At 30.9% G+C, this 11,131-nt stretch overlaps 1 protein-coding gene across 2 annotated transcripts; it reads left to right on the top strand.

Annotated features, from left to right (window-relative positions):
* Positions 1 to 286: 286 nt before the first annotated feature.
* LOC120637714 (zinc finger protein 845-like) lies at positions 287 to 11,131 on the top strand. 2 transcript variants are annotated; one of them, XM_039909674.1, is made up of 4 exons: positions 287 to 445; positions 954 to 1,353; positions 2,496 to 2,620; positions 3,309 to 11,131. In XM_039909674.1, exons 3-4 carry the CDS (start codon positions 2,503 to 2,505, stop codon positions 7,082 to 7,084), a joined length of 3,894 nt encoding a protein of 1,297 aa, XP_039765608.1. In that variant the 5' UTR covers positions 287 to 445; positions 954 to 1,353; positions 2,496 to 2,502; the 3' UTR covers positions 7,085 to 11,131. The 2 variants fall into 2 exon arrangements, with proteins under 2 accessions (XP_039765608.1, XP_039765607.1); XM_039909673.1 differs by lacking the exon at positions 954 to 1,353.

The following is an 11,131-nucleotide window of genomic DNA, read 5'->3' as shown; positions in this document are numbered from 1 at the left end:
TCAAGATTCTTGATTCCTCATCAAAACGGACCAATCTTTAGGAAATGGTAACAATCAACAGTGTCATAGTGCTAAAATCATATGTTTAAGAAACACTTATTTTTTATTTCTACTTATGAATTTCATAAACCAGAAGACTATATCTAATAGATAAAACAAAAAAAATCATCGACAATCAACAACATTGGGTATTGTTAGGTCCTATATCTGAGGGTGATAATTTATGATAAACTCTTTTTTATTCATCATCTGGGATTGAGGTTCTGTGGTAATCTTTTCTTTGGCCAAACAACAATAACAACAGTTGTCAACAATAAACTAACTTAGGACTTCATAATTAAAAACACTGTCAAAACTGTTTTAAAACCTGTATTAACTGGTGTAATAATCAATTGATAACAGTTTTCCAATATTGAGAAAGTTTAAGCAGATAACAATAAAAAGGGTATGACATTATTTAGCCAGATGTTTTTTAGATTGTTTCCAAAAGCTTCTGATACTAGAATTGAACGTGAACTACCCTCCATAATATTCGTATTTTCTAAATTAAGGAATTGGATTGGTTTCATGCAGTCACATCATATTAATAGTGACTTATTTAAAATGATTAGAGTATAAGGTCCTATTCAATTATATTTACTTGTAAAATATTAACTGCACGTTAAAATATCATTAAAATATAAATCTATTATTTTGAGCAAATATTTTGGTATTTGTTTTTTGGAAATTATTTTTAGAAGTCAATGAGTTTATAGTAACAACAGATTTTTTTAAAAGCTATTGATTCAATAATGTATAGGTTAGGTATGTTTTTCGAGTAGATGCCATGTTTTGCTAAGGTGTTACAGTTGATAGTCCTAACAGAAATTTTTAGAAGTTAATTCAAATTAGAGTACCCCAAGGTACATTCATGGGTCTTTTGATATTAAATCACTTTTGTTTTTTACTTTTAGGGTGACTGGCAAGTCTTAGTACAGTAAAAGCTGAGCCTGCCTAATGTGTCTATTTTATAGTTCTTGTGGGTTTTTTAGTTTTATGCTTCCAAATTTTGTTATTACTGTACTGTAACTGTAAATTTTACATGACCAGCAACATTAATGGCCCTTGTTGCCTGTTTACAATTCTTAATAAAAATTCCTGTCCTCACGTAAAAACTCACTTATATTATTACCATTTTTGTCTGAACCATAGTCAACTTTAGTCTTCTTAAAATTCCATATTAAGCTTTTGAACTGTCTTTAACTCAACTTTCTAAGTAATGCCAACTTTTTAATCTATTTATGTATAAAATAACTATATGATAATATCAGAGAGCAGTAGAGCATTTGTACTTTAAAATTATAGCTTTACTGAGTAAGTATTATTGCTCAATATTTATATTAATTTTTTTAGCAACAAAGTTCTGTGCAAAATATTTAGACAGCAACATGATGCGAAAACTTAACTTAATACCTCAGTTGCAGAAATCACATTTTTCTCTTGTGTGTGCCTGTTTGTTGCACTCTTATAAATTTATTTTTATGCTATAAACTTTTATATATACATATCAAATCAAATAATCTTTATTTGCTTATAATATTTATTACAATTTTAAATTATTAATAAGAATTACAGAACATTTATTATTAGTAATTATTTCTTTAGAATTATGTACAATTTTGTGATGATGTGATCACATCACATTATTAGATGCATATAGATTAATATTTATGTGATAGCTTAGTAGGTATGATACCCTGCATGAACCTCTAACTTTTTGGAGTGTGCAAGTAATTATAATAAATGGGTTTTTCATATTTAAAATGTAATCACTCGCACAGTCAACGGGCAAAATTCCATCACTCGTTTTTTTCGTACATGATAATTATACAAATGAAAATAATATATCACCTCAAAAATATTCAAAATGTTGGATATAGCCAAAGTTGACAACCCGCAATGTTTAAATAAATCACATCGCTTCTAAATTCTTTATAGACTTGGCATGCATTGGAAATTGGATAAGTTGTTGCATAATTTAAGAGTAACAAGGTAGAAAGGAAATATACTTACGCGGGCACAATAAATAATCTATATCTTGACAAGCAAGGCGCTAGGTAGATTTACACTTCTGACAGAGTGTAAATCTACCTGCTAAATGCTTTTATCTCTTCCTTTTGTGCCTCAGAGAGCATGATAAACAAGTCTTCTGGCCATTATAACTAATTTCTGTTAATAATTCTTACCTCTTTTCTACTCCTCTCTGTTACTCTTAATAATTTAGGAAAGCCTATGAATCTGCATCAGAGCATTACAGCTCATGTTGCCTTTATATTGTGTTAACAAGAAACTTTAAGAGTGTTAGACACACAAGATTGGCTCTATATACCATGGATACTCATGCATACTTTCCCGTGTTAGACTGATGTAAATTTATGGAGACTACCCTTTTTGATACAAAGTAGATAATCTTTTCTGGAATATGTACTGTAAATATAATTATTTTTTTATTGTAGTTGCAAAATGGCAGAAGACATTGATATTGATATAGAAGAGCACGACCTCTTAAAAAATCCAGCAATACAAAGAATTTTCCCAGATCTATCTGTGCTGAAGCAAGAAATTATGGACTTTGATCAAGGTATATATTTTCCATTTCACATTATACATTTTTTTATTCCACTGTAAGACACACATTATTACAATTACTGTTTTATTGTAATGAGCTATATTAGTAAATATCTCTGAACAAGACGCCAAGTAGTACATGCCCATTAACTAAATCTGAAGCGAATGATCAATTTTTAGGACTGATTGATGATTAACCTGTGTTCAGTGTACACAGTGTACACTTGTGCACAATACACATTGTGTACTATGTGGGCGTGGATTGATCAAGTGGATAGTTTGATGGGAAATCCTCTATCAGATATTATCTAGAAGTATAAAATTTATTAAGAAAATCTGAATATGTCATGAACTGCAAAGTACCTTATACTTACATACTTTATATGAAAATATTAACATTAGCATAACATTATGTATTAGTTTATTTTACCGTAGTGAAATATGTATTAGTACTGTTTTTGTAATTATTAATATGTAACATTTATTTTTAGAACTTTACGCACTGCTATAACAATTCATATGTGAGTCAACTCCTCGTAATGGTTGCTTGGAAGAAATCAATATAAGTGATACAGCTACCTTTGTTACACAAATTTAAATTACTTGTACCTTTGTCCTTTTTTATTTATTTCTATTTTGTTCTTGTGTGAAATAAAGTATCTTTGATTTGATTAGATTTGAAAGCTTACTGTCTCTTCCAGGTTTTCCAGAGGAACCAGAAAATTTCAAGGAAACTTATAACAATATTTTATTTGATAAATTTAACAACACTACTGGGAATGTAGCTGCCTTGGGCTCAAAAGCGCAATCAAATGTTGCAAATAATTTTCAAACTAAAATTATACTTGGATCCAAACCACACAAACCAAAAAACGAATTTAAATTTTATTTAAAAAAAGATGTCAAGGTTATATTACAAAATATAGCACCTTATTTAACAAGAACAATGAGGTTTTGTGATGTTTGTTTAACACTATTTCCTCACAAAGGGTCTCTAAATGATCACAAACTAACTGCGCATCCATCCCTGCATCATAGCTCTAAAGAAGATATTCCTGTAAGCGAGAATAAAAAAGGATATAAATGTGTTCTATGTGACGTGAGGTTTACTACGCAAGGTAGCCTGAGAAGACACAATAAAAATGTTCATAATATCAATCAAAGAAACAAAGAAGAAACAATTAACAGCCTGATTAACGAACATAATGCTATGGACAAAACTTATGATCTCCAAACACATCATATCAGTAACGTTTGTAAACCTTGCTTCCATTGTGAAAAACTATTTCCAAATCAACAAGATCTCATTGATCATTTATATACTATTCTTTATGCTAAGAAAGCGCAGGTTACACTGGAAAATATAGGCGAAAAAGAAATAAAACAAGAAGAAAGATCAATAGATAAAAGTGATGTACATTTACAAAAAAATGAAAATGCAATTACATATTTAGATATAGACAGCCAAAGAAAAGTAAATGAATCCCAAAGCATTTACAGTTGTCCTATTTGCTCTTACTATTTTATTGAAGAAATGTTTTATAGAAGCCATGTTATTGTTAAACATAAAGTAATGAAGAACATGCAAATAGATAAATCATCATTTAATCCTATGTGCAAATTTTGTAATGTCAAATATGACGATATTTTATCATATAATGCCCATTTGCGTAAAAGCCATAAAATAGAAATGCTGAAATCATTCGACAGTGTTTTACAATCTTACAATGTTGGAGCAAGACAATCTAATAGTTATAATTTACTCATACCTAAAGCTACTACAGTAGATATAAACTCTAAACACGGGCAGTTATCTGCCTCCGTAAACAATTCCGAGAAGCAAGATTCGTTGAAGCCTATTTACGATAACATTCGAGTTGCAGTTTCAAAAATATTACTTTTTAAATGTTCCGAATGCGATATACACTTTGTGACTTCTGACGCGGCATTTAAACATTTTAACCACTTAGAGTCCCAAAAAAATTGGGAATGTAAAAATTGTAACAGACTTTTCCAAGATAAAGATGCCAATGTCCATGAGAAACAACATAAATACTCCAACTATTTTAAAACTGTAAAAATTTATGCAGAAACTCAGCCTAGGATTTTATATAAATGTCTCATGTGTTCTGTCCATTTTAGCAGTAAAGGAAAAATATCTGAACATTGCAGTATTTGCGAATTAGAACACTCTCGATCAACAGAGTCATGGTATTGTAAAATTTGTGATATTTTAATTGAATCCAGTACAAATCCAAGTCACAAAGAAGATCATACTGTAAATAATTTCACTCCTGCTGATTTTAAAATAATAGATATACAGTCACCGATTTTAAAGAACATAAGCAAGAATCATAGCAAAAATTGTTGTGATGATCCATACAAACTAGTAAAACCGAGCATAGATTCTAAAAATCCAGGGCGTAAAAATATTAAAAATAAACATAATAATGTCAAAATATCAAAAAGCCTTTCCGCAAAAACAAATCTAACTTACAACTATTGTAATGTATGTAAATGCAACATTTGTAGAGTTTATAAAACTGATGTCCATCTTAGATTACTTTGTGTTAACATTGTAAAATGTATATGTAAGTACTGTGGGTTAATGTTTTCCAATATATCAATAACTTCTCACAGAAGGTTGCATCATAACTATAAGGCATTAAAATTGCAAGACTTTACTTTCTATAACTTGCAAACGAATAAGCTAATGAAACCCCTCATACCAGAATTTCCAAAATGTGAGTTATGTGAAAAACATTTTATTTCAAAAGTTGAAATGAAAGGGCATCTTTGCGTTATAAATTCTAATATCATATGTTCCATTTGCAAATTAAAATTTTCCGAAACCGCTTATAAATTACATCTGCCATTTCATAGTTATAAACTAAAAAGTAGAATTAAACTATCTAATGAACTTATTGATAAAGACGAATCGCGTCATGATCTTAATAAAATGAATGGAAGTATTTTATCCTCGAAAGACATAATACCAGTTATTTATACATGTAAAAATTGTAATGTATCTATGAGCAAGTATGACGAGGTAATAGAACATTGCCATTTGCATACAAACCTCAATAAAGTGGAAGTAAATGCTGTTGAATGCTCAACATGCCAAATAAAATTCGTAGACTCTTCCTATAATAAGCATGAAGAATTACATAAAAATTTGAAAATTTTAAACTTTAGACGGATTTATTTTGATGTGGTTTATTTCGGATCCGATAATAATAAATGGTTAAAACATATTTTCAAATCCTTATGCAAATATAAAGTAAATAAACTTATTTGGGATTCAATTTACAAATATGAAACTAGAATAAAAATGGCAGTCATACAAGAAGGTCCATCTAATTTCATCATATACAAATGTGAAAAATGTCAGTGTATTATAGATTGTAATTCTACTTACAGCCATATAGCGACTTGCTGTCCAAGTTCTGAAATAAGCGATTGTACTTTTTGCGATTTATCTTTCTCTTGCAGTATGACTAGAAATAACCATGAAAAAATCCACGCAACATCTGATATTACCATGAATTCTTATAGAATAGTTGTGTTTAATAGGGAACAGGATCGTAATGTAAATTATAACATATCCAACTTTAAAAAATGCTATGTCGTATATCAATGTAGGTATTGCCATGTACTTGTAGAAAGTTACAATTACACCTACCATATATGTTTCCGTAATGATAGTACAAAATGTAACGTTTGTGGTTTATTACTTTTTGCGGAAAATATAAATGAACACATTTTAAAGCATAAACTGGTTCCGAGTTTTAATGAGAATAAAATTAAAGTAGTTTTGCTCGGTAGCAAAATGAAAGAAAACGCAATTTTACAAAAAAATAATATATTGGAACCTAGCTTTAATGGAATCGTTTGTGATTATACATTTTATAAATGCATTGATTGTGAGGTATGTGTAAGAGATGTGCGGAATACTGTTCAACATTCTTGTCTCATTGATGCTGCTAAATCTCAATGTATAAAATGTGACTTAATTTTTGATGAAGGGAAACTAAAAGGGCATCTTAAATTACATGACACCGACCCCGATTTCACAAGAGAAACAATACTGGTGAAACCTTTTACAAATCGCAAACCAAGTGAAAGTGTTTATAAACATAACGAGACATTCGCCTTTGGAATAGAGATAAATGGCAAGAGCAAAAATGAAAATACCAACCATATTAAAACAACAAGTGTACAAGCACGAGTGAACACCATAACAGCAAAGTTATATAAATGTTCGTGTGGTTTACATTATGTACAACAATCATCGCTTGAAGAACATATGAAAAAGTGCTCTGGCAAGAATAAAAGTGTTCAGAACTGTTCCAAATGTTGTCTCAGTTTCACGTCAGATGTTTTATTTAAACATTTGCTGGAGCATCATGGCGATAAAAATGTTATATATAAATATGAAATAGTTGATAATCTAAAAGTCGGCCATCTAAAAATCTAAAATTAGGAGATGTGGCTCGTAATAATTATCGCGTTAACTCTGTTGTACAGAAATCTCTCAAAGAAACTAAATCGAAACATTTGTTCCTGTGAAGAAGGATGAAATATTTGAACTGATGAAAGACTTGTCATTTTAGTTGTTTGTTTGTTGCGGTGTTGATTAGTTTTGTTTAGAGATTTACGACGTAAGCCACAACGTTAGCTTCCAAATGAATTAAACGTTTTTTCCTAATCGCACCTCAGATATATGTACAACAGATTTAGCTTTACTAAAACACTACCTGTAAAGCCTTGTTCGCATTTTTGGGCAGTAGTGAGTATTTTAGCTAATAAATTACTCTCAGTAGAGAGTAATTTATTAGCTAAAATACTAGTACTAATATAGTAGTTTAGTCTAGTAAGACTAAACTACTAACATAGTGCGGTAGAAGGTGCACGGTATGATTTATTTACACAAAAGTACATTTGAAATCCGGTGTTATAGGTAAACCGTTCTAGTGGGGGTTTATATTAATAGTTCTTTAATTGATCGAAGAGATCTTTGACCGTGGCTTAGTTTTTACTGTTACTATTAGATTGCCAAGTCTTTATGTGTATGTGTTTATTGGATGGTAGTTTAACTTAACATCGGATTTTTTAAGCAATGTTTACATTTGGGTATCATACATAATTAGGTACATATATACATAACTTTGTATTTGCCAAGATTTTAATAAGTATAAACATCTTAGGGTAATTTTATAAAACAAATGCATTATTACTTACTTCATAAATGTTGTCAAGTCTAAGAATAATTAACCGTTAATTATCTTACAAAAATAGTGTGGTAATTTAGTGATAAGGTCACTTTAAGTAAATGGGTATGTTTTCACTTGGAGGTACACCGAGTAAACTAAAATATTTAAGTCTTAAAAACGTACTGGAGTTTGTCGAGTTGATTCGTGATGTTAGGTTAATGTTACAATATCTACAAGTACGAGGCGCTAGGGCAGATAAAGGCCCGATACATGTGTATAATTATTTTGAATTAAGTCCATGTAGTTTTAAATGGACGCTAAACGCTCATGTGAGATTCTCGAAACTGACAGCCTAGTGTGAGATTGTCTGTTTCTGTTTCTAGTAGTAGTCTGATTGTCCCAATATTGTAACTAGATGGCGCTCTTTCGATTCCATACAAATCGTTGTTAGCTCTCACACTGGGCACTAAACTGAAGTTAATACTTTAGCATTATATCAGTGGCTGGACCTAACCGTGTATCCCGTGCCGTCTATAATTTAGAGTAGAGCGTCCTCAAAGATAATTGAGTGGAGTGCAATGTGAGCATTAGACAAATTCTCGTATCGTAATTCGTATTTTTAGTTTTCTTTGTATTAAAGTAAGCAGCTGCCCGATTCTCCATCTTTTCTAAGTGTTGCTAAGCGGTGGCCACCTGTTAACCTCATACAAGATATTCGATGAGTTGACTACTGTCGCTATCAAATTATGCGTTTTGTATGACGAGTTTGCAACTGGTTGGAAGAGTTAGTGAATATGGCGGGGCTATTCTGTACCTCAATTAACACCAAATTCAGCTAGCAATTGTGGAAACCTTTACCTACCTAATTGTATCTGCCTACCGAGTTGAAATGTACTCAGTTGGAAACATAGCTTGCGGTATGCAAAATATGGATCTAACAGATTATTTGGTTGCATCTTTCTACAGTTGCTAGCTAAATCTGGTGTCAACTGAGATACAGAACCGGCCTGCAGGTCATAGTGCATCTATGAATTTAGATAATCGTCTCACAATAGGGCAATACAATTAATTTCTTGTCTCTACTATGAGAGATCCTTTAGGTTTAAAGAAATGTATTACTTTATGGGTCTTACAAATAAACGTGTCGAGTATATAACGTTGGAAATTGGAATTGTTAGGTATGTGGTTTAAGATCACACTTTACTGACAAAACCTTTGTTTATAATTCATACACAAGTAGTAGGTAGGTAGGCACGATCTAAAGTTTTAACATTTTATGTAAGTGTAGGTGATGATAAGTAGAGATGCGCCGACTAGTCGGTAATTCCCTAAATCTTGTAGCTGGTATATCAGATTATGAAATAAAAAAATGTCTTTAAATCCTCGAAACCGTGATCGTTTGGCCGACTAGTCGGCCTCTTTACAACCGACTAATCGGTAAGTCGGCTTGTCGGCACATAAAAAGATCTTGTTTAGCTTTTTGACCATTTTTTGTTTTTTATATTGTTTAATATTTCTAATACTATCAGATGTATGATGATGAATGTAGATCGGCGCGTGCGTGGTTTTTGACCAGGATATGCATGCAATACGATATGAGTTTTACATAATCTTTATTATGAGAAATGTTTTAAACATGTAAGAAGTGCACGCCACTGCCGATCGGTCAAGAATAGGTAACTTGTTGTTTGAATAAGAGAAGATTAAGAACTAGTTACTGTATTTTTTTAAATATCTTTAACATTACATTGGTACTTACATTTTTATACCTAGATCGCATTACATTCTTACTTAAAAAGCCATTTAAACTTAGACTTGAGCAGTAAACGGTTTTTATTCGGTGTAGAAGAATGAAGAAGAAATGGTTAATGGATGTTTTAGACAGAACTTAAAACTGGCCAAACAGCATATTTCATCTATGGTTCGCATTTATTTAAGAAGTTCTTATACGTACCTCACCTAGAGATGCAGTAGTCGACCTGTGGCTGAAAACATTAGTTACTTCTGCAAACCTTCTTAATTTAAATTTAACTAAACTTGACATTCAGGTTGCCGCTCTTATACTTTTTTAAGAAGAGCTGTAATTTTGATTTTTCGTAATTAATATTGTATGATATCTCAGAGTCGTATTATATGATAAAAGTTTCCAAAAATATAACCATTTACAGCAGGAAATCGTACGAAAAACTAAACTTGGGTGCGAACTGAAAATGAAATACATTTATTTATCTAAGATTATTTAAATATTATTGTAGGTTAGGATTATTTAGAAAAGTCTCAGATAAACGGATTTTTCCAAAATATTGTATAAATACTTACTTTAGCTAAATAAGTATTTTTTATTTACATGAATAAATAATAATATCATCATAGCTATGATAGCTTCTTGAAATTATGCTGCTTCTTGCGATTTTATTATTTGATTTATCAGTCACCTCATTGGTCACAAGAATGTTGGACCACTGAATTTTGACTCGAGTTATTTCTTTCGTGTTGGGCCTAGAAGAACTGTATTTTGTTCGCTGCCAAGAAATTCACAGTAGGTAGGTAGGTACCAGTTTGGAGTTAGGAAACTTGCGTAATCCTTGCGTAATGCCTTTTAATTTAATACGATTGTAATAAAAAAAACTGCAATCGAATTATAGGTTTGTAGGTAATGAATGGCAGTTGCTAACAAATGTAGTTACAATTGTTTTAATATTATCGAAGGTCTTAATATTGTTCTGTATTTATAATGTTAATGAAAAAACAGCTGATGTGGTACCGCGTATTTTTAAGACATCTTTGTACAGATTTTTTTTAAATGTAAATGTTTTAAGTTGAAGAAAATATGTTTTTTTTCTTTATGATTAGCTTTATGTGAAACTATTAAGGATAAATTAACTTTTGATAAAATTTAGTCCTTTTTAGTGCATTTGAATTTTTTTCATTTGTCTAGGGTAAAATTTTTGCTTTGGTCTTTTTGAAGTTGTCTTTTTATATGAACCATTTAAATTAATACTTAGAGAAGAATGGGTACTTTTATAATATGCTCATCGATTGGCTTCCACAGGCCGCAACATAACCTAACTGATTTTGGATTGTTTGAAAAATGCACTAACGGAACAGTAGGTACCTACCTACCTATCGTAGTACAATTTGTTGCAGGCCAGTCGATACCTTTATACTTGGGTAACATATTATTTTGTGAAATTGGGATAAAGTTACTTAGTTGTTTAAGTAACTACCTAAGTAAATTGAGCTCTTTATTCATTTAAGATTTGGAAAAATAGATTGTTACACAAAAGAACCGCGTTTTAGTACCTATGTGT

The sequence above is a fragment of the Pararge aegeria genome, chromosome 4 (genome assembly GCF_905163445.1).
Source record: "Pararge aegeria chromosome 4, ilParAegt1.1, whole genome shotgun sequence".
NCBI classification, from domain to species: Eukaryota; Metazoa; Arthropoda; class Insecta; order Lepidoptera; family Nymphalidae; genus Pararge; species Pararge aegeria.
The sequence above is the reverse complement of the archived record's forward strand: the minus strand, read 5'-3'. Positions and strand labels throughout refer to the sequence as shown.

Bases quoted from the DNA above. Each gene is read 5' to 3' on its own strand.
- LOC120637714 (XM_039909673.1), top strand. From the start codon at position 2,503: ATGGCAGAAGACATTGATATTGATATAGAAGAGCACGACCTCTTAAAA. The intron at 2,621-3,308 runs GTATATATTTTC...TGTCTCTTCCAG, and splicing joins AATTATGGACTTTGATCAAG to GTTTTCCAGAGGAACCAGAA.